Here is a 24,429-nt window from a genome sequence, read left to right on the forward strand (position 1 = left end):
TAAATGTTTTACTTACCTTAAGGGGATAAACTCATTTAACTGTGTTTCAGTTTTTTTTTATTTCACTTGTGCGAGCACACAATGACTTGTCGAGTTTTAGTAAAAGCTAAAGATTGTCTAAATTCTTTAAAAACATTTATAGCCTGTCATTAAATGATAGATGTAAGACAGATTTCCTTTCAATGGTTATAAAAGATAAAATAAAGATAAAAATTACAGAACTTTTTCTGCGTAATGATAAAATTGCAATTGCATCGGTGTGAAGCAGTTAAAAAGGGGCGGTACTTGGCTGTTCCATTCATTGATACAGTGACGCGTAGTTCCCCTTCGTATGTAAAAATGAAACTTTTTTAATGATTTTGAGAAAAAAACACTGTATTACAATAAGTGTGCAGAAAACTTGTAGATATAAGGATTGAAATTCATTTTGGGGGCTAACGCGCTTCACTGGAATTGCCATTTTGAGCGGGGCTTTCAAGATGGCATGAATGCCCCCGAAATGATTTTTAATCTTTAATTAATTATTTTTTTAAGGTGATATATATACATTTAGGTAACGCCCATGTATGTTTAGAGTATTTTAACGCATGTGAGTCGTTTTCTTCTTCTGACAGTGTGCCCTATCAGTGAAACACCACTTATTATTCATACTTACACTATTCAGTCACCGACTGGAGAAGGAAGTGTCATTTGATATTATCCTCGTTTGTGACTTAAACTTAAATCTCAGAAATGTGATACCCCCGTATATTCACTGTATAATGCAAATATTTTATTGTGGTTTAACTTTAAAATCAGTCTAATACATGCAAATGAAAACGAATTATTTGAAAAATGTACGGTGCTTAACTTCAAAGTGGGTAAATTATCTTAGGGGAAACGCGCTATACATTTTTTGTTATGTTTATATCAATCACATTTGAACTGAATTGTAAGGAAAATAATAGTTATTTATCATTATATACATTAAACACCAGAAATGTCTTTTTTCCAGTCTGAAGGCTGAATGTTACTTTTTACGTTGAGATATTTACTGAAAATAACGTATAGAGATTTAATCTAACCCTACGAAACGGAAATGTAAACAGTACTTCAACTTGATACAGACGAGTACCTCTTCCGTTTCAAATGAATTCATGACACGCATATAATAAAGCTTATATCAACTAATAACAGATTCTCATTGACTAGTATTACTACACTATTTTGAAATGGGAAAACATGTATATTGACCTGTGAAAAGCGTATCCATGCCAAGAAACGCTAGTCACTTATAAGTAGGGATGGAAACCGGATACCAAATCGGTATTCGGATATTCGTATCAAGTATTCGAATACTATCCGGATACTCGTATCAAATTGCTTTCATAATAAGTAAATTTCCTATTATATGTCACCCACCTTCTGTTATTTGACATAATTTTCTTCTTAATTTATAATTCGTCATTTGGCAATTTCACTTTTTTATTCATTCTTTCTCAGTCTTAATAATTTATAATGTTATAATCAAAGCTAAACAACTCATTTAACGCCATAAAACTCATGATGAATACCACATAAACACCTCGCGAATTTGATAGTCACTTCGGCCGAGGTTGTTGCTTGGTTACTGCCACGTGCTTTCGAGTTTGTTATTTATCAGCAGGTTTCATGTTAAATGACACTTTGATTATTTGATAGTCGATTGTAATTTTATTTCATTACATTATTAGATTTAATGCAATACCTACAATTTCTGCGGTGTTTTGTAATGAAGGATATAATTGCGGAAAGATAAGGAGATAAAAAGACGATCTGATTTTTCTTTATTTACATGCGTGTACTTTTTTTATTTATCAATAAACTAAACATGTTTACATATCGTATGAAAAATATGAAATAAGTATTTGATTGAAAAGTGAAAAGATAAACAAATTTGTTTTTGTATTTATTGTTCAGATAGCAATAATTTCTTCATGCATATTCATCAAAAATACGATTGGTCATTAATAGCTTTGAATGCACGACCCTTATCTTGTGATTGGACGATCAATTCCTACGGATTAATGATCCATCCGTTTAATATCAACTAGTGCCAATTCGTGTCAATTAAGCACATCTGAGATCATAAAACAACACTTGTCATTGTAAACAAGGTCATAGTACTTCACAGGGTGCTGCACAAGGATACAATATCACGCCTTGTGCAAACTCCCAATTAGCAGACGATTTGTGACACATACCCGCTTCCAAGTTTCCAAGTTTCCAAGTTTATTTCGTATAACTCATGTCACAAAACATGACAAAAAGAGTATTTAAATATATATATATACAACTATGTAAAGAACGAGAATAGTCTCAACATTTTAAGACATAATCTATAAGAATAAATAAATTCAATCAGTGTCATCCAATATTAACATTATACCTTTATAATGGAGGAGGCATTTAAAGGGAAACAAAATGCATCAATGTATGTATCATTATGTGAATCGAACCATTATCTCTTTAATAAGCTTACAGAGTTTTTCAAAATGTATACCTGAATCAGGTCTTATTTGCATTACTTGTTTAAACAAAATAATATTTGGATGTCTAATATATTTATTATCAAGACAACTTTTTCTTTTACCAACAAATTCTTGACATTCCAACAAATAATGATATTCATCTCCTATGCTATTATCGTTACAAAATAAACATTTTCTGTCGTTGTATTCTACATTATTCCAGCTTCCAATTTCCACAGGTAATTTGTTATTTCTAGTTCTAAATTTTATCATATATCGCGTAAGAGTTTGTAAGGTGTCTGTACAAGATAATTTTCAAATTCAAACTTTTCTTTATACAATCTATAATTTATACATTTTCTAGAAGTATTTATAGTAGAAAACCATTCATTAATAAAGAGATCGGACAATTTTTGATAAACAGTTTTCTTTAACCATGATTTGTTTAAAAAGTCATGACTCTGCCAAATGTTAATATGCCCGCATTTAATCAATATTTCCTTAATATTACGAATCCACTGGAAATGGGACTGTCGTGGATTTTCGGAAAACATAAATCTACTTAGGACAATATTATATAAAGATACAGTAAGTTTAGGTAACGGCGGGGTTATTAATTTTGACCAAAAGTCAATCAAACGTGTATTAATGTCAATATTTAGAGGTTTAACACCAGTTTCGCCATATACAATACAGTTTGGTGTACTGCTCTTGACACCTAACACATATTTCAAATACTTTAGTTGCACTTTCTCGAGAATATTAATATTACCATAACCCCAACATTCACATCCATACAACAAAATAGGTTTGACAACTTTGTGAAATAAATCAATTTGCAATTCAATAGAAAGACAATGATATCTAGCTTTCTTCAACAAAACAAACATAGCTTTAGTGGCTTGCTTTGCGATATATTCTTTTGCTTTGAAAAACGAACCACTTCTACTAAATAACACACCTAAATATTTATATTCGTTTACTATTTCTAATTTATCATCGCATAGAAGGAATTCGTGTTCAACACGTCTTCCCTTCGAAAAAATAAGCACTTTTGTTTTAGTGGTGTTAACAGTAAGTTGCCATCTTTTACAATAATTTTCATATATGTTTAGAGCATTTTGCAGATCTGTATATGATTCTGCCAACATGACTGTGTCATCTGCATAGAGCAATACAAATAACTTTAAAAAATCTAAACGAACATCATCATCATGTTTATACACAATTATACCCTTAACAATATTACTATTTGCAAAGAAGCTATGTAAATCGTTCACAAACATAGAAAATAACAACGGAGAAAGGCTCTCGCCCTGCCTTACACCTATAGTACAAGGGAAATAGTTTGACTTTACACCATTAACACGTACACAACTTTTAGCATTTTCATACATATTTTTTATAATTTGTATAAATTTCCCTGCTATACACATTTTATCTAATTTAAGCCACAAGTAGCTTCTATTTATGGTATCAAATGCTCCTTTAAGATCTATGAATGCACAAAATAACTTTTTCTTTGAATTATGAAGAAGGTCTATTAACATATTTATGACAAACATATTGTCCACTGTTGAATATCCTTGTCTAAAACCTGATTGATATTCACTTAACAAATCATGATTCTTGACAAAATTTTGAAATCTGTTATTCAGTATTAAGGTAAACAATTTACCAAAACAACTAAGTAAAGTGATTGGTCTATAATTTACAGGATCAGATGTATCACCTTTATTTTTATAAATTGGATGTATAATACCAACGGTCCAGTTTTGTGGTACGAGACCTTTATCAAACATAATGTTAAAAAGTTTAATATAAACTTCTTTGAAACAACAATAAGAATATTTGATATGTTCATTTAAAATATTATCTTCACCACACGCTTTATTGTTCTTTAATTGTTTAATCGCTTTTTCAATTTCATCATATGTAATTGGTATATTTAACTCATTTCCGTCAATATCAATATTTTCCATATTATCGTCGTTCAGGTCAATATTATCAGAATTAGCGTTGGAGTTAATATTTTTGAAATGATTATACATATCTTCTAAAGATGCATTGACATTACTAGACTGTTTAGATTTTAAAACTTTCCAAAATTCTTTTGGCTTAGCCTTACTCATTTGCTTCAGTCTAATAGCCTTTTCTCGTCTATAAATGTTAAAATTGCTATTCAAAACTTTCTTATAATGTTTACCTTGTACATTCAAATTTTCTTTATTTGCATCATTTTTCTTCAATTTAAACATAAACCTAGCTGTATGAAAGTTTCGTCTTGCAGTTTTACATTCAGCATTAAACCAACAACGTGATTTATTGTTTGTCTTTTTATCAGAGTTATTTAATCGTGATTCACATCCGTTTGTTTTTATTGCAGAATCTAGAAAAACTTGACCAATACTCGAAACAACATGGTTCAATGCATCTATACTTGTATCGTTTTCATTTTCAAGACTAGTTAACTCTCTAAGTATATCCTCAATCTTATTTGAATTGATATTATTAATAAAATCATCTTTTTTGCTAGCATTCCACTGTTTTGCAGCAACTTTATCATCACAGGAATGTTTAAAACTAGATTTACACTGAAATTTTAACAACATATGTACAGGATTATGAACATCTGAAAAAATGTTAGAAAATTCATCTATGCTTAATTGGATAACATTAGCAAAAATATTAGGCGTACAAATAAAATAATCAACCGTGCTTACACCTTTGCAAGTTGTTTTGCCTTCGAAATCACCAATCGTACGGCCATTCAAAATGTACATATTGTTTAGTTGTAAAAAGTCAACTAGCTTTCGACCATAATCATTAGTTATTAAATCCGTATTAAATTTCTGTTTGCGTACATTAGCTGAAAAATATTTTTCATTTATCTGCAAATCTTCATAAAGTTCATCTAAATCCATTTCATGAAATATATCGTAGTCACTGTATATATACTCATTCATGTCTTTTGTTCTCGAATTAAAGTCGCCAAATATGCATATTTTATCAAACTTATCTGCAAAATGGTCAATATCATTTTGTAATATCAAAAACGGGTCGGCACTAGCATAATCCGAGTTTTCGGGGGGCAAATATACAACACCATACAATATATCACCTCTGCCTGTAATTTGGTCAGACATAACAAACCATAACACAAGGTCACTATCTGAATCAATTATAGAAATATAAGGTACTAAATCATTCTTAATGCCTAAGCATATCCCACCTGATTTTCTTTTAGCAATATTTTTCCTATGTTTAAAAAACAATGTAAAATGTTCGAGATCTACTGCGTCTAAAGAATCAGTTTTCGTTTCTTGAAACCCAATTATGTCAAAATCATCAATATATGTGCAAAATTCTGGAATAATTTGTTTCGAAATAAGACCACAAACATTAAGGGATAAAAATTTAATAATCCGTTCTTGGCCTAAGTCTTCACTTTCTGACCTAAATGTATTGTCATTAACACTCTCCTCCGGCCTGTCCTAAACACATACACCGGCAGTTTGCACATTTTCCTCGGGGTTCGCCATGCTTAACGGATCAGGCCCGACGGGGGTAGAAGTGTCGTCTCGGGGTCGTTTCAGAATAGTCTCGTCAAGCGGGGTTGGTGGTGAGCGCTGCGCTGGTCTGTTACGTACCAATGTTTGTTCGGGGTCCAGGTTAGTCAGCACGTTGAATCTGTTCGGAGTAGAAAAGTCTAATCGCACTGGATGGCTCTCTAATGTTTGTATATTACCAGTGCGTGGCCGTTCGTGAACAAATGACCTAGCCGGCGGCTGATATTGTTGAGATCTCGAATACTTCGGTTTGGGGAAAATGAGAGTTGATGTAACAGGGTCGTACACTTTGTTGCCAACATACAATTTATCCCGTACCAGCTTGCATTTATCAGCTACCAGCGGGTCCGCTTTATATCTACGCATTACGCCATACAGTTCACGTCTACGTTCTTCCATTTCTGGGGGAAACTGTTCATTTATGTAAAAGCCTGACTTTTTCATATTCAAACGTACGCCGGCCTCGCGTACAGATTCCCTATCACTAAACCTCTCGAACTTTGCTATGATCGGCCTTGGTTTCCCAAGTCGAGAGGGGCCTCCAGAGCGATGTACTCGATCAAACCGTATATTTTGAACATTTATCATACTGTCTTTGTTCACGCTAGTGTCATTTTGTACATGTTTCACAAGGAATTGCCGAAGTGTTTGCTCATGTTTGTTCATTTGTTGAGCGTTCATTGAGTGTTCGTCAGTGTTCTGTATGGTGTTATAGTTCTCAGGAATACCTACGAATATGAGATTTTCTCTCATCGATCGCCATTTCAGGTCTAGGATTTCCTCCTTATAAGCTTCATTATCGGACTGTATAGTGTTCAAAAGTTTTGACATGCCTGCACAATGGATTTGGAGATCGTCAACAGAATTGGAACATTTTTGTGTATTGCGGTTGCAGTCGTCGATAAAATCGCTGATGGACTGACGAAAAGTCTCCATCTCTGTCACTTTTGAAGTTATATTTAGATTTTCATCGCGGACTTTGGCAACTTCAGTTTTTAATGACAATAGTTCGTTTTGGATGGGGTCCAGCTTTGATTCTATGGATTGTAGACGGATGTCCAGCTTTTCCACCAATCCAACCAGTATCGAAGAGGTAGAATCGGCCATTGGCTGTTCGCGACAGACACTGTTGATCACCTGAAATATTTCATCTGAAAAGTTTTATAACAATTGCTATGTCTCTGCTAAGCTATTTCATTGAAATTTTAATTCTTAACGAATATTCGAATACCCATTTTGGTATCCGAATACTTGCATGATATCCCGATACTCGGATATTCGCTTCCATCCCTACTTATAAGTCATCGTTGAATCAATACTAGATGGTGTATTAATGGCGTAAAACATGCGAAACAACTGAATGATGGTAATAGATATATACAACCAAAACTACGGCGTATGAAATACACATCATTTCCATTTATTGTTCGTCCATTTGAGACATTTTACATGATACATTGCACGGTTTCAAGAACCCTCCAACGCCAAACGCTGCGCCGACACGGATATCTCCCATTTAGTCAAGATTCACGCAAATGTCGCGTTGTACCGCCAATCTGCATCAACGTGTGACAGATGTGCCTGACGCATCCTTTGAGATGCCCGAAGTTAGTAGCGATCCTAAATATTTTGACCAGGTGTTATACTTTAATAACATAATTGTCTTACTTATTCACGTAACGCGCTCAAGCCGTAGCCAACTGTGATCATTTGTGTTGCCTTTCACGTGTCAGCATTGATCCATCTTTATATTCGTGGTATGTGAGCAAAAACATGTGCGTAACATGAAGTCTTGCCTTCTGGTGTATTGTGGAGGATTTTTCAATCAATGGATCATTTAGCAAGCTTTAAATAATGTTAAAGAATAACACTTTTTTCCACATACAACTTCATATTCGGAAATTGACGGTGTCGTTTACGGCGTCGTCCAAAATAAAACACGAATATTTGGAATTGCGTTCAAATATAGTTTTAAAAGTTAACCAAAGTTTAACGCGTATCGCAATCCGTTCATTTGCATGGTGCGTATTTATTGATTTGCAGTATACTACAATCGTGCTCACATTCAGTTACACATATCAGCAAGTTTCTAATAGACGGTGACCTAGGAGAGAAATGGCGAATTTTTTCAAACAACATTTTAAAGGTAAAACACGTGCCTCTCGGAAAGACAGAATTCAGGAGGAAAAACATGTTTTAAGGTATTATTATATACTTCTATTACCTTGCATTTAATGTTATATCACTATTATTTCGTCATTACAAAAATAAACTTGTGTGTATGCACCTTATTCTCTAAGTTGCAAAATTGTTTTAAATGTTAATACTGTAACACTAAACTATACTTAATTCTATTTTGATGTATCAACTTTCGGTTTACGTTTGCCTATATTGAAGAGTCGCACTTTCGGTTTACGTTTGTCTGTATTGTAGAGTCGCACTTTCGATTTACGTTTATCTGTATTGTAGAGTCGCATTTCCGGTTAACGCCTGTCTATATTGTAGAGTCGCACTTTCGGTTAACATTTGTATGTATTATAGAGTCGCACTTTCTGTTTTTACTTTTTTCTGTATTGTAGAGTCGCACTTTCGGTTTACGTTTGTCTATATTGTAGAGTCGCATGGTCTAAACTGTGTTATCATATATCGTAAGTGTAGCTGTAAGTTTCAAATTTCCAGTTATATGCATATGTTATATGTTATATATATATTTAATGTGTATATTATATGTTCATGTTATATATGTATGTTATATGTATATTTTATATGAGTATGTTATATGTATACGTTATATTTGAATGCTATATGTATATGTTATATGTGTATGTTATATGTATATATAGTACGTGTATGCTAATATGTATATATGTAATATATGAATGTTATATGTTTGTGTTATATTTATATGCTATATGTATATGCTATAATGAATATTTTATATGTTTATGTTACATTTGTATGTTATATGTATATGTTATATGAGTAGGTTACATGTGTATATTATATGTGTATGTTATATGTATATGTTATATGTGTATGATATAAGTTTATTTCATATTTGTATGTCATGTATTTAAGAAATATTACACACCACAGCTTGGTAAGTTGCAGCATGTATCAGATTCGGGCTCTTATCTTAAAGTCAAGGTCACACTGTATGCCAGTTTTATTCAACAATGATGTCCAATAACTATTATGTGTCTTAGCTATACTTCAACTGTTTATGAGAAATCAATCAAACTTTTCAACGCGCCATGGGAATGTGTGGCGCATATGAAATCCTTGCTTTTATCTGATAGGACAATGTGACAACATGAATGCTAATGTTATACAATGCGGACTCAATTGCATAATTAATAAAAACAATGTCGTAGGTCCATTCAATGTCCATTTTTCCCTTTAGCACAATGTTGATTACTGTAACAACAATGTAAAAAGTTCGAAGTGATTCTAAAAGAAGACAAATAATAACAATACTTATAACTATTTATGCATCAATTATACAATATATCACACCATACACATGATAAATATCACAATCGATATTGCGAAATATATGTGTATGTGTAAACTTTGGAAGATTAATGCCCGAATGTTAAGGTCGTACCTTATAAGCGCGGTTTATATAGGTAATCGGAGTCTGAATAAAAAAAAACTATAACCGTAGCACGTTTCTCGGGTTGCACAGATAGTAATTAATACCAGTTAATCGAATACGGTTATAAACGGAGTTAATAACTGAAAAAACTTCACTGAACAATAACGGTCAAAGAAACGGGGAATACGGGATGAATTGTTAAGCATTATTATTTATGAGAAAATAATTGCATATCAAATTTCTGACTAAATTATATTAATGAGTTTAAATATAATCATCGCCATTCATTATTATCATTTATTCAGTGTTACTACAGTATTATTACATCTATTTGAAGGTGCAATGGATGAAAGCACAATCAGTTTAAAATAGTAATACTAAAGCAGTATTTTATTGATTGAATTAAGAATTTTTATGTTTAAACTCTAAACAGATGTGAGTTTTGGTTTGCTTTATAACCAAACTTCTAATTAGTTTGACTAGGATAATGTTAGTTTTATCTTATTTTCACTTGCGTGCCGAAATGGCTAAAATATTGTCACGTTGTATGCACAGCGTCGAGGCAATGATAGTTTAAAAATGAAATTATGACAGATTAATGTTCAATTTCACAGACATATATTAAATAAACAATATATATATATATATATATTAATCAGAATACATTCAACTTTTGATAGTATAAATAACGTGTTAATAAGAGCTCTCACCCGATATGGTTTCCTTTGCCCCGTATATTCTATATCGGGCCACATACTAGCCCCGTAACGAATACATCACGTCAACAACATGTTTGCAGTAATCAAGACGCCAGCACTTTCAGGGGAATGTTGTCATTTATTCATCGGAATAAGAAATTAGGCACCATATTGGTACGATATAAAGATAAGTGACCCAATATGGAACAATTCATGTTGGAGACGTGATAAATAAACATGTGTATGATCTTACAGTGACTTTGCATCTTATACAAACATTATGAGTCGGGTTTTATTACACATTCCGTAACGATTTTAATACACGTGTTATATCGTCAGTCAGTGATCCTTACAGTACACGTGGAAAGCGAGAGTCGGTGATTCTACCAGTACACGTGGAAAGCGACAGTCTTTGATCCTACCTGTACACGTGAAAAGCGACAGTCGTTGATTCTACCCGTACACATGGAAAGCGACATTCGTTGATCCTACTGGTACACGTGGAAAGCGACAGTCGTTGATCCAACTAGTACACGTGGAAAGCGACAGTCGTTGATTGTACCAGTACAGATGGAAAGCGACAGTCGATGATCCGACCAGTACACGTGGAAAGCGACAGTTGGTGATTCTACCAGTACACGTGGAAAGCGACAGTTGGTGATCCTAACAGTACATTCGGAAAGCGAGAGTCAGTGATCCTACCAGTACACGTGAAAAGCGACAGTCGGGGATCCTACCAGTACACGTGAAAAGCGACAGTCGGTGATCCTACCAGTACACGTGAAAAGCGACAGTCGGTGATCCTACCAGTACACGTGAAAAGCGACAGTCGGTGATCCAACCTGTTCACGTGAAGAGCGACAGTCGGGGATCCTACCTGTTCACGTGAAAAGCGACATTCAGTGATCCTACCTGTTCACGTGAAAAGCGACAGTCGGTGATTCTACCTGTTCATGTGAAAAGCGACAGTCGGTGATCCTAGCTGTTCACTTGAAAAGCGACAGTCGGTGAGCCTACCTGTTCACTTGAAAAGCGACAGTCGGTGATCCTACCAGTACACGTGAAAAGCAACAGTCGGTGAACCTACATGTACACGTGACAAGCGACAGTCGGTGATCCTACCAGTACACGTGGAAAACGACATTCGGTGATCCTACCAGTACACGTGAAAAGCGACAGTCGTTGATCCTACCAGTACACGTGGGAAGCGACATTCGGTGATCCTACCAGTACACGTGAAAAGCCACAGTCGGGGATCCTACCAGTACACGTGAAAAGCGACAGTCGTTGATCCTACCAGTACACGTGAAAAGCGACAGTCGGTGATCCTACCAGTACACGTGGAAAGCGACATTCGGTGATCCTACCAGTAGACGTGGAAAGCGACATTCGGTGATCCTACCAGTAGACGTGAAAAGCGACAGTCGGTGATCATACCTGTTCAAGTGAAAAGCGACAGTCGGTGATCCTACCAGTACACGTGGAAAACGAGAGTCTCTATCGGTAACGTAGACAGGAAGTTAAGGCATTCTGCAACTCGTTCGCGTAGCTTCACGTACTTTCACACAATAATTTACTATGACTTTTCTCATACCAATCTATGAAACTTAGTTTTCTTCTTGTTACATTAGTCATCCGTCATACGACTTGTCCCTAGCAGTAACTATGTAAGGATGCAATAAAAAAATTAAACAACACTGCTATTCAATACTTCAAATAGATCAAATCATGGACGTTCATTGGAATAAAAGACTTTCCTTTTATATATCTCAAAAGCAAACATTGAAACCCCGTTCTAATCATGGACGAGTTATTTCCCTAAAACAAACGAATTGAACATTGGTTACACATCCATTTCTCTTCTTTTTTGAATGTTTTATGTTATGCAGTATATGGTCCAAACAAGTTCTTATAAAAATACACAAGAAACGTCACTAGGGCAAGTCATTTTCATTTCTAGTTACGTGAGCAACCCGAGGACGAAAGTAGCTCTATATGTGGTCAACAAACCCGTGTCCGAAAGCAACAACTACTTCGAGTTAGAAATCCTTAATACAGGAGAAATAGGAGCTGTTGCAATAGGTCTTGTTCCTGCTGATTATCCTGATGATTCACAGCCGGGATGGAGGGAAAAGTCCATTGCTTACCACGCCGACGATGGAAGGTAACACGATGCTATTATATCGCAAGCACTAATGTCATGTTGACTTACACAATTATTATGTTTGAAACTCTTTCATATGTGTAGCTATGATGACAACAGTTTTGTCTTCGGTTGGTTTTATTTTGTAGTGCTATTTACGGAATTTTTTTTATACTGTAGATTTAAAGCATCAAAATGGATGGTCACATGCATAACGATTCTATACGTAATTTCAGTCTTTTCAAAGAAAACGGTTCAGGTATTTCGTTTGGGCCTAAATGTGGAAATGGTGATAGAATGGGCTGTGGCGTGAGGTTCATGAAGCAAAGCTTAAATGAGGTGGAAGTTTACTTCACAAAGAACGGCCACGAGGTAATTTCAAAGCAATGTTGGTGGAGGGTTCAAGTTATATAGTTGGTTTTTAAGGAATGAATAGTGTTTTAATAGACAAAGTATCCAACAACAATTACTACCTAATTTTCAAAATAGTACTCTTTTACTAGGTGGCATTATTAAAACATTGGCGGAGAGCAGTAAAGATGTCAGAAATAAAACCATCAATTGTTTCTTTAATTCAGATAGGGTGTGAAAGATTTGTCATTCCACGAAATGGCTTGTTTCCTGCTGTCGGCATGCACTCCGACGGCGAAAAAGTTCGGTTAGATATGGATGCCACTTTTAGATCATACAGCGTACGTCATGTCTCTTGATCGTGTCATTGTCACATCAGTAATAACTTAATTTAACATTAGTTTAAAGCAAACCTAAATGTTGTTCAATTCAATTGACCAGCTTTAAGAAACACCACTTTAAGGCCTAGTAAATTTTCTACGAATGACTTGTCTACAGTTGCTTACTTTAAAGGACATGCATTTTACGAATTCAATATTCATTGCGCTTCAATTATTGAAAGCGTCTCGATCTTTGTATATGAAAGCCCGATGCTATTGTCTAAAGGTATGTATACAACAAAGTCTACATATACTAGTATTTTGTAGAAATCAGCAATTAAAGCTAAGACGACTAAGTTGGAAAAACGAGCAACCAGAGCCGACTTTGTGGCCATTCACGGTGACCGTCTTAGGTTTGTTCAATTCATATTGTTTACTCATTTATTTTACGTATTTACATGACATTTAACTTCAAATCGTTAAGTTTTTGGCTACTGAGCTTCTGTCAGTAGTTTCATTTATATTTGGAGGAAAACAAATACTAAGATTAATTAACTGTTGTAGTTGTTTGTCAATCTCTTATTGAAAGGAGAATAAATATTTAAGTGCAAATATTTGAATGTTTTAATGTATTTATGTCGTCTGTAGTTACGTAAGCAACCCGAGGACGAAAGTAGCTCTTTACGTGGTCAACAAACCCGTGTCCGAAAGCAACAACTACTTTGAGTTAGAAATCCTTAATACAGGAGAAATAGGAGCTGTTGCAATAGGTCTTGTTCCTGCTGATTATCCTGATGATTCACAGCCGGGATGGAGGGAAAAGTCCATTGCTTACCACGCCGACGATGGAAGGTAACACGATGCTATTATATCGCAAGCACTAATGTCATGTTGACTTACACAATTATTATGATTGAAACTCTTTTATATGTGTAGTTATGATGACAACAGTTTTGTCTTCGGTTAGTTTTATTTTGTAGTGCTATTTACGGAATTTATTTTTATACTGTAGATTTAAAGCATCAAAATAGATGGTCACATGCATAACGATTCTATACGTAATTTCAGTCTTTTCAAAGAAAACGGTTCAGGTATTTCGTTAGGGCCTAAATGTGGAAATGGTGATAGAATGGGCTGTGGCGTGAGGTTCATGAAGCAAAGCTTAAATGAGGTGGAAGTTTACTTCACAAAGAACGGCCACGAAGTAATTTCAAAGCAATGTTGGTGGAGGGTTCAAGTTATATAGTTGGTTTTTAAGGAATGAATAGTGTTTTAATAGACAAAGTATCCAACAACAATAACTACCTAATTTTCAAAATAGTACTCTTTTACTAGGTGGCATTATTAAAACATTGGCGGAGAGCAATAAAGATGTCAGAAATAAAACCATCAATTGTTTCTTTAATTCAGATAGGGTGTGAAAGATTTGTCATTCCACGAAATGGCTTGTTTCCTGCTGTCGGCATGCACTCCGACGGCGAAAAAGTTCGGTTAGATATAGATGCCACTTTTAGATCATACAGCGTACGTCATTGTCTCTTGATCGTGTCATTGTCACATCAGTAATAACTTAATTTAACATTAGTTTAAAGCAAACCTAAATGTTGTTCAATTCAATTGACCAGCTTTAAGAAACACCACTTTAAGGCTAGTAAATTTTCTACGAATGACTTGTCTACAGTTGCTTACTTTAAAGGACATGCATTTTACGAATTCAATATTCATTGCGCTTCAATTATTGAAAGAATCTCGATCTTTGTATATGAAAGCCCGATGCTATTATCTAAAGGTATGTATACAACAAAGTCTACATATACTAGTATTTTGTAGAAATCAGCAATTAAAGCTAAGACGACTGAGTTGGAAAAACGAGCAACCAGAGCCGACTTTGTGGCCATTCACGGTGACCGTCTTAGGTTTGTTCAATTCATATTGTTTACTCATTTATTTTACGTATTTACATGACATTTAACTTAAAATCGTTAAGTTTTTGGCTACTGAGCTTCTGTCAGTAGTTTCATCTATATTTGGAGGAAAACAAATACTAAGATTAATTAACTGTTGTAGTTGTTTGTCAATCTCTTATTGAAAGGAGAATAAATATTTAAGTGCAAATATTTGAATGTTTTAACGTATTTATGTCGTCTGTAGTTACGTAAGCAACCCGAGGACGAAAGTAGCTCTTTACGTGGTCAACAAACCCGTGTCCGAAAGCAACAACTACTTTGAGTTAGAAATCCTTAATACAGGAGAAATAGGAGCTGTTGCAATAGGTCTTGTTCCTGCTGATTATCCTGATGATTCACAGCCGGGATGGAAGGAAAAGTCCATTGCTTACCACGCCGACGATGGAAGGTAACACGATGCTATTATATCGCAAGCACTAATGTCATGTTGACTTACACAATTATTATGATTGAAACTCTTTCATATGTGTAGTTATGATGACAACAGTTTTGTCTTTGGTTAGTTTTATTTTGTAGTGCTATTTACGGAATTTATTTTTATACTGTAGATTTAAAGCATCAAAATGGATGGTCACATGCATAACGATTCTTTACGTAATTTCAGTCTTTTCAAAGAAAACGGTTCAGGTATTTCGTTAGGGCCTAAATGTGGAAATGGTGATAGAATGGGCTGTGGCGTGAGGTTCATGAAGCAAAGCTTAAATGAGGTGGAAGTTTACTTCACAAAGAACGGTCACGAGGTAATTTCAAAGCAATGTTGGTGGAGGGTTCAAGTTATATAGTTGGTTTTTAAGGAATGAATAGTGTTTTAATAGACAAGGTATCCAACATCAATAACTACCTAAGTTTCAAAATAGTACTCTTTTACTAGGTGGCATTATTAAAACATTGGCGGAGAGCAGTAAAGATGTCAGAAATAAAACCATCAATTGTTTCTTTTATTCAGATAGGGTGTGAAAGATTTGTCATTCCACGAAATGGCTTGTTTCCTGCTGTCGGCATGCACTCCGACGGCGAAAAAGTTCGGTTAGATATGGATGTCACTTTTAGATCATACAGCGTACGTCATTGTCTCTTGATCGTGTCATTGTCACATCAGTTATAACTTATTTTAACATTAGTTTAAAGCAAACCTAAATGTTGTTCAATTCAATTGACCAGCTTTAAGAAACACCACTTTAAGGCCTAGTAAATTTTCTACGAATGACTTGTCTACAGTTGCTTACTTTAAAGGACATGCATTTTACGAATTCAATATTCATTGCGCTTCAATTATTGAAAGCGTCTCGATCTTTGTATATGAAAGCCCGATGCTTATATCTAAAGGTATGTATACAACAAAGTCTACATATACTAGTATTTTGTAGAAATCAGCAATTAAAGCTAAGACGACTGAGTTGGAAAAACGAGCTACCAGAGCCGACTTTGTGGCCATTCACGGTGACCGTCTTAGGTTTGTTCAATTCATATTGTTTACTCATTTGTTTTACGTCTTTACATGACATTTAACTTCAAATCGTTAAATTTTTGGCTACTGAGCTTCTATCAGTAATTTCAATTATATTTGGAGGAAAACAAATACCAAGATTTGTTAACTGTTGTAGTTGTTTGTCAATCTCTTATTGAAAGGAGAATAAATATTTAAGTGCAAATATTTGAATGTTTTAACGTATTTATGTCGTCTGTAGTTACTTGAGCAACCCGAGGACGAAAGTAGCTCTTTACGTGGTCAACAAACCCGTGTCCGAAAGCAACAACTACTTTGAGTTAGAAATCCTTAATACAGGAGAAATAGGAGCTGTTGCAATAGGTCTTGTTCCTGCTGATTATCCTGATGATTCACAGCCGGGATGGAGGGAAAAGTCCATTGCTTACCACGCCGACGATGGAAGGTAACACGATGCTATTATATCGCAAGCACTAATGTCATGTTGACTTACACAATTATTATGTTTGAAACTCTTTCATATGTGTAGCTATGATGACAACAGTTTTGTCTTCGGTTGGTTTAATTTTGTAGTGCTATTTACAGAATTTATTTTTATACTGTAGATTTAAAGCATCAAAATGGATGGTCACATGCATAACGATTCTATACGTAATTTCAGTCTTTTCAAAGAAAATGGTTCAGGTATTTCGTTAGGGCCTAAATGTGGAAATGGTGATAGAATGGGCTGTGGCGTGAGGTTCATGAAGCAAAGCTTAAATGAGGTGGAAGTTTACTTCACAAAGAACGGTCACGAGGTAATTTCAAAGCAATGTTGGTGGAGGGTTCAAGCTATACAGTTGGTTTTAAGGAATGAATAGTGTTTTAATAGACAATGAATCCAACAACAATAACTACCTAATTTTCAAAATAGTACTCTTTTACTAGGTGGCATTATTAAAACATTGGCGGAGAGCAGTAAAGATATCAGAAGTAAAACCATCAATTGTTTCTTTAATTCAGATAGGGTGTGAAAGATTTGTCATTCCACGAAATGGCTTGTTTCCTGCTGTCGGCATGCACTCCGACGGCGAAAAAGTTCGGTTAGATATGGATGCCACTTTTAGATCATACAGCGTACGTCATTGTCTCTTGATCGTGTCATTGTCACATCAGTAATAACTTAATTTAACATTAGTTTAAAGCAAACCTAAATGTTGTTCAATTCAATTGACCAGCTTTAAAAAACACCACTTTAAGGCCTAGTAAATTTCCTAAGAATGACTTGTCTACAGTTGCTTACTTTAAAGGACATGCATTTTACGAATTCAATATTCATTGCGCTTCAATTATTGAAAGCATCTCGATTTTTGTATATGAAAGCCCGATGCTATTATCTAAAGGTATGTATACAACAAAGTCTACATATACTAGTATTTTGTAGAAATCAGCAATTAAAGCTAAGACGACTGAGTTGGAAAAACGAGCTACCAGAGCCGACTTTGTGGCCATTCACGGTGACCGTCTTAGGTTTGTTCAATTCATATTGTTTACTCATTTGTTTTACGTATTTACATGACATTTAACTTCAAATCGTTAAGTTTTTGGCTACTGAGCTTCTGTCAGTAGTTTCATTTATATTTGGAGGAAAACAAATACCAAGATTTGTTAACTGTTGTAGTTGTTTGTCAATCTCTTATTGAAAGGAGAATAAATATTTAAGTGCAAATATTTGAATGTTTTAACGTATTTATGTCGTCTGTAGTTACGTGAGCAACCCGAGGACGAAAGTAGCTCTTTACGTGGTCAACAAACCCGTGTCCGAAAGCAACAACTACTTTGAGTTAGAAATCCTTAATACAGGAGAAATAGGAGCTGTTGCAATAGGTCTTGTTCCTGCTGATTATCCTGATGATTCACAGCCGGGATGGAGGGAAAAGTCCATTGCTTACCACGCCGACGATGGAAGGTAACACGATGCTATTATATCGCAAGCACTAATGTCATGTTGACTTACACAATTATTATGATTGAAACTCTTTCATATGTGTAGTTATGATGACAACAGTTTTGTCTTCGGTTAGTTTAATTTTGTAGTGCTATTTACGGAATTTATTTTTATACTGAGATTTTAAACATCAAAATGGATGGTCACATGCATAACGATTCTTTACGTAATTTCAGTCTTTTCAAAGAAAACGGTTCAGGTATTTCGTTAGGGCCTAAATGTGGAAATGGTGATAGAATGGGCTGTGGCGTGAGGTTCATGAAGCAAAGCTTAAATGAGGTGGAAGTTTACTTCACAAAGAACGGCCACGAGGTAATTTCAAAGCAATGTTGGTGGAGGGTTCAAGTTATATAGTTGGTTTTTAAGGAATGAATAGTGTTTTAATAGATAAAGTATCCAACAACAATAACTACCTAATTTTCAAAATAGTACTCTTTTACTAGGTGGCATTATTAAAACATTGGCGGGGAGCAGTAAAGATGTCAGAAATAAAACCATCAATTGTTTCTTTAATTCAGATAGGGTGTGAAAGATTTGTCATTCCACGAAATGGCTTGTTTCCTGCTGTCGGCATGCACTCCGACGGCGAAAAAGTTCGGTTAGATATGGATGCCACTTTTAGATCATACAGCGTACGTCATTGTCTCTTGATCGTGTCATTGTCACATCAGTAATAACTTATTTTAACATTCGTTTAAAGCAAACCTAAATGTTGTTCAATTCAATTGGCCAGCTTTAAGAAACACCACTTTAAGGCCTAGTAAATTTTCTACGAATGACTTGTCTACAGTTGCTTACTTTAAAGGACATGCATTTTACGAATTCAATATTCATTGCGCTTCAATTATTGAAAGCATCTCGATCTTTTTATATGAATGCCCGATGCTATTATCTAAAGGCATGTATACAACAAAGTCTACATATACTAGTATTTTGTAGAAATCAGCAATTAAAGCTAAGACGACTGAGTTGGAAAAACGAGCAACCAGAGCCGACTTTGTGGCCATTCACGGTGACCGTCTTAGGTTTGTTCAATTCATATTGTTTACTCATTTGTTTTACGTCTTTACATGACATTTAACTTCAAATCGTTCAGTTTTTGGCTACTGAGCTTCTGTCAGTAATTTCAATTATATTGGAGGAAAACAAATACCAAGATTTGTTAAATGTTGTAGTTGTTGTCAATCTCTTATTGAAAGGAGAATAAATATTTAAGTGCAAATATTTGAATGTTTTAACGTATTTTTGTCGTCTGTAGTTACGTGAGCAACCCGAGGACGAAAGTAGCTCTATATGTGGTCAACAAACCCGTGTCCGAAAGCAACAACTACTTTGAGTTAGAAATCCTTAATACAGGAGAAATAGGAGCTGTTGCAATAGGTCTTGTTCCTGCTGATTATCCTGATGATTCACAGCCGGGATGGAGGGAAAAGTCCATTGCTTACCACGCCGACGATGGAAGGTAACACGATGCTATTGTATCGCAAGCACCAATGTTATGTTTATATCACAATAAGTATGTTTGAAACTCTTTCATATGTGTAGTTATGATGACAAAAGTTTTGTCTCCGGTTGGTTTTATTTTGTAGTGCTATTTACGGAATTTATTTTATACTGTAGATTTAAAGCATTAAAATGGATGGTCATATGCATAACGTTTCTATACGTAATTTCAGACTTTTCAAAGAAAATGGTTCAGGTATTTCGTTTGGGCCTAAATGTGGAAATGGTGATAAAATGGGCTGTGGCGTGAGGTTCATGAAGCAAAGCTTAAATGAGGTTGAAGTTTACTTCACAAGAAATAGCCAAGAGGTAAATGTTCCGTTTAATTCATTGAATGCCTGCAAAGTCTCTGGAAGATACATAGAGATCATGATGTCTGGCGTCGTCGTCGTCGGCAGCGACACACTACCATGACCGCCATTTAACTTAAGCATTAATAATTCAATCTTCTTTATCAAACTTGGTAACAGTGTATTTAAGCAGTACATCTCGACAAGAGTTATGGTCTCTGAAATGACCAATTTTGTCCAAATTCACATTGTCTGCGCTCTTACTTCCCAAGGTGGTTTCAAAACTGGTGACATCAAGTCTCGCTATTCTACATGTAGTTGCAAGATAGCTTGTTTGAATTATTTTAAAATAAGCTATCAGTTTATCATTAATAGACCCCATTGTCCATCATGTGTTGTTCTTAAGTAGTTAATGTCCTCTTCAATGTACGCCTTTACACAACGTTGTGATACATGAATATTTTAGGTGGGAGCTCGACTTATACAGCTTCCGTCCGGAGGTTTTTATCCTGCCGTTGGTATGCACTCAAATGGAGAGAACGTACGTATCTTCACGCCTAAGCTTGACGAAGCAGATCGTAAACAGCAGTTTCCTTATCTGACTGTTCAATTGCCAAAAGCAGGTCAAGGTCACGCTAAAACTGGATCAAGTGAAGGCAATGACGGGAATTCTGTGTCTAGTGAATGGGATGCTATTGATGAACTTCCATCGGATAGTGTTCCTGGTAGGAAACGAATAGTAGATGATACTGATAATGCTTCGGATTTTGTTCCAAATCCTTTAGAAAGTGGACTGCACAATGAGATGTGTGACTCTGTGCCTGGACGAAGACGGGGTGATGATCTTGGAGATTCGGTCGATGGTCATCGAAGAAGACACCCGGATAGAAAATAACGAAACATAAACCTAACATAGCCTCGTAAGATAAGGGCCTGTATTCATTTGCTGATTTCGTAGTGCGACCTATCAAAAGATTTGTATTGAACATACGTGAACGATTTCTGATGAACACTCTTTTTCCACGTTTATTAATCTATTGTGTTTAAAAATTGATTTATTATACTTGCGCAAAATTGTATCATATATAAGCGATCTGTTTGGGGGGGGGGGTTGTTGCGTTTTTGAACTTATATAATTGTGAGTGTTTTTGCATTTTATGTGAGTGATATTTTGAAATGGTAGTGAGACATATGATGTTCGGGATATTGGATTAAATTTTGAATTTGATTTCAGAAAACTCAAACTAAATGTATCAAAATTTTCAAAAAGCGTAAAATATCCCGTGATCAATTGATGGTACAAAAAAAGAAAAGTCATCAGAATTTTGTTTTGGCTTGTACAGTGTACACTATAAATGCTTGAACTTAAAGTGCATGTACATGTATACACTATAGTTGAATTATTACTTTATAAGCTCCATGTTGTGTCATTTGTCTCAATTGTTATTGGATAGGAACTCAGATTCATACTTTAAAACCCTTGGCAACATAACCTTGCTCATTTATTGTTTCTCCTAGATTTAAACACTGCACTCTCATGGTCACATTGATCACGACAAGCCAGCGATATTAAAGTCGATTTACATTTTGACATAGGAAAGTATTACATATCAAAACCGTATAAAAAGGCACAGTGCGTTAAGATCGTTATCGTAATGTTAAACAAACTAGAGGTGAAAGTAACCTTACCGGAGCTTGAGTCTATCCGACCAGTTTTCATTTGTATACCGATATGTATTTTGGATTTGATTATTGTTTAAAAGTGTCATTTTGTTCGGTTTTGGTCACAAATGACTTTCCAACATCAGTCCTGTGTTACGTCGATTTCTCCAAAGTGAATCAATATTTACACCTGTTATGAACAAAAATCCACAATCCTGTATTTAACTAACAAAACACATCGAAATATGTGAATTGCGTTGGCCCCAAAAATGAAATAGAGTTTTCATGTTTTCAAGTTCTTTATAAAGAACTCAGTCAATGATAACATTTAACCAAATGAGTGAAAATGATCGACATAATTATGAAATAAATTATATAAGTTTATGCTGAAATAACCCAGTACATGATAATATGAAAACATTCGTAAATGAGTGAAGGAGATCTGCATAAGTATGGCTGTAAACCACTTCTCAATGAAATAAAGTGTTCAAGTTTATTATGAATAAACTTTATGAGTTTAAAGTTCATACTGCCAGAACTCAATCCATAATCATACGAGAATATTAGTGAATGAGATAAAACGATAAGACCAAAATAGACTTTGTCATAGTGTTATTATTAGACTGCTATCTTTACATTCAAACGGAACAATCAACAAACGTGCGGTAGTTGTCAGGGTCCTACATTTTCCTCCCTCCTTGTATGAAGCATTCGTGAACAGTCGTTTATGCCGTTTCGAGACATTTGACTTCATTGGTAGTTGTTAGCATCCTTCATCAGGTCGTCTGACTGTGTAAATATTATCAGCGATCATCCCACTATCATAAACGATAATGTAAGATTAAGTGACATGTTTTGTGCAATAACCTCAAACCTGTCTCAGGATTACATGAAATATACCAGTTTGTTACAGTGTACGATCGCAATATATCTCACCGAGTGAGAACAAGTGAAATATCAATTTAAGTTCACTGGGTCTGAAACCCTTATTTGAAGTCGCCGATCAAAAAATCATACCTAATGCAATCGTAGATGTAGTATGACTGATACTTAACCAAACTGAGTGCTACACAGCATTACCTTTATGGCAGAAGTTGATTGACTGAGGCTTAACCAAACAGAGTGTTACACAGCATAACCTTTATGGTAGATGTTGAATGACTGAGGCTTAACCAAACAGAGTGCTACACAGCATAACCTTTATGGTAGATGTTGAATGACTGAGGCTTAACCAAACAGAGTTCTACACTGCATAACCTATATGGTAGATGTTGAATGACTGAGGCTTAACCAAACAGAGTGCTACACAGCATAACCTTTATGGTAGATGTTGAATGACTGAGGCTTAACCAAACAGAGTGCTACACAGCATAACCTTTATGGTAGATGTTGAATGACTGAGGCTTAACCAAACAGAGGGCTACACTGCATAACCTTTATGGTAGAAGTTGAATGACTGAGGTTTAACCAAACAGAGTGCTACACAGCATAACCTTTATGGTAGATGTTGAATGACTGAGGCTTAACCAAACAGAGTGCCACACAGCATAACCTTTATGGTAGATGTTGAATGACTGAGGCTTAACCAAACAGAGGGCTACACAGCATAACCTTAATGTTTAAGTTTTGGTTCTGCTACTAAGTGTTGTAACGCCTTCAACCTATATTATTTGAATGATTTAACAATATAAAAATGTTATGGTGTTAATACTTTTCATACACTTGGATGGTTTAAATGGCTCCAAAGTGAGGCAGATTATGTTGTTGTAGTTGTAAAGTCGCTGGAAGAAAAACTTTACTATTGCAGACTAACGCTGTGTAATATATTATCAAAACAAGAAAGGGCAAAACAAGACAAACGTTTGTTTATTTGTGTTCATAAAACATCTGTTATATGTTTTTTTCACAGTATATACAACGACATTGGCATCACAATAATAATTCCCTAATGTACAATAAATTGTCTGTAAATAAATAAAAATCTAGAAAATAAATTTGATGTTAAGTAACAGACATTATCCATTGAGCTTCATAACGTGCAAGCCATTTTTATTGTTTGTAAATTTACGTAGAATTGATAATGTTATCCTCTTTTGTAATCATGCTGTATTCTTAAATAATCGTTATATACAATTTGCACACAATGGTCTGATTTCAACATTTATTTATATAAACATGTTAATGCAAGCTATGCTCAAGAGAAACCTAGCATGTATGTGTCGGGCTATTTCTATGGTTATGTGTGTACTAGTAGTTTAAGATGAATCTCACAATGTTCAAAAATCCATCCTATATGTGGTGTATTTTGGATAATAGCACTGAAATCCCTTATCATCGATCATATTTCTGCAGGTTCAATCTTTGAAATATCTCGCCCAGTCTAACAATATTATAGGATAGAACTA

At 34.9% G+C, this 24,429-nt stretch overlaps 2 protein-coding genes across 9 annotated transcripts; one reads left to right on the forward strand and one right to left on the reverse strand.

Moving 5' to 3' along the window:
* Nucleotides 1-1,891: 1,891 nt before the first annotated feature.
* Nucleotides 1,892-9,790, reverse strand: LOC128240772 (uncharacterized). Of its 6 annotated transcripts, none has more exons than XM_052957634.1 (2): nucleotides 8,346-9,790; nucleotides 1,892-7,195 (listed from the first exon to the last, which is right to left on the reverse strand). In XM_052957634.1, the coding sequence occupies exon 2, from the start codon at nucleotides 7,163-7,165 to the stop codon at nucleotides 5,984-5,986; it is 1,182 nt and encodes a 393-aa protein (XP_052813594.1). In that variant the 5' UTR covers nucleotides 7,166-7,195; nucleotides 8,346-9,790; the 3' UTR covers nucleotides 1,892-5,983. The 6 variants fall into 6 exon arrangements, with proteins under 6 accessions (XP_052813594.1, XP_052813593.1, XP_052813592.1 ...); XM_052957633.1 differs by having other exon boundaries at nucleotides 8,283-9,790; XM_052957632.1 differs by having other exon boundaries at nucleotides 1,892-7,209; nucleotides 8,283-9,790.
* Nucleotides 8,097-22,476, forward strand: LOC128240771 (uncharacterized). Of its 3 annotated transcripts, none has more exons than XM_052957627.1 (24): nucleotides 8,097-8,259; nucleotides 12,315-12,518; nucleotides 12,734-12,869; nucleotides 13,076-13,189; nucleotides 13,496-13,581; nucleotides 13,817-14,020; nucleotides 14,237-14,372; nucleotides 14,579-14,692; nucleotides 14,999-15,084; nucleotides 15,320-15,523; nucleotides 15,740-15,875; nucleotides 16,082-16,195; nucleotides 16,503-16,588; nucleotides 16,824-17,027; nucleotides 17,244-17,379; nucleotides 17,585-17,698; nucleotides 18,006-18,091; nucleotides 18,327-18,530; nucleotides 18,746-18,881; nucleotides 19,088-19,201; nucleotides 19,509-19,594; nucleotides 19,828-20,031; nucleotides 20,246-20,381; nucleotides 20,829-22,476. In XM_052957627.1, exons 1-24 carry the CDS (start codon nucleotides 8,174-8,176, stop codon nucleotides 21,255-21,257), a joined length of 3,555 nt encoding a protein of 1,184 aa, XP_052813587.1. In that variant the 5' UTR covers nucleotides 8,097-8,173; the 3' UTR covers nucleotides 21,258-22,476. The 3 variants fall into 3 exon arrangements, with proteins under 3 accessions (XP_052813587.1, XP_052813586.1, XP_052813588.1); XM_052957626.1 differs by having other exon boundaries at nucleotides 8,142-8,259; nucleotides 10,710-12,518; XM_052957628.1 differs by lacking the exon at nucleotides 8,097-8,259 and adding an exon at nucleotides 9,790-11,857.
* The last annotated feature ends 1,953 nt before the right edge of the window (nucleotides 22,477-24,429 follow it).

This window comes from Mya arenaria, chromosome 7, assembly GCF_026914265.1.
Source record: "Mya arenaria isolate MELC-2E11 chromosome 7, ASM2691426v1".
Lineage (NCBI taxonomy): Eukaryota > Metazoa > Mollusca > Bivalvia > Myida > Myidae > Mya > Mya arenaria.

What these genes read in the sequence shown, in the direction of transcription:
- LOC128240772 (XM_052957631.1), bottom strand. Translation starts at nt 5,635, where the DNA reads ATGTCTGACCAAATTACAGGCAGAGGTGATATATTGTATGGTGTTGTA.
- LOC128240771 (XM_052957626.1), top strand. Translation starts at nt 12,226, where the DNA reads ATGTTTTATGTTATGCAGTATATGGTCCAAACAAGTTCTTATAAAAAT. An exon ending in TCACTTTTAGATCATACAGC is followed by an intron (nt 16,196 to 16,502) that starts GTACGTCATTGT and finishes AGTATTTTGTAG; the next exon opens with AAATCAGCAATTAAAGCTAA. An exon ending in TACCACGCCGACGATGGAAG is followed by an intron (nt 20,032 to 20,245) that starts GTAACACGATGC and finishes ACGTAATTTCAG; the next exon opens with ACTTTTCAAAGAAAATGGTT.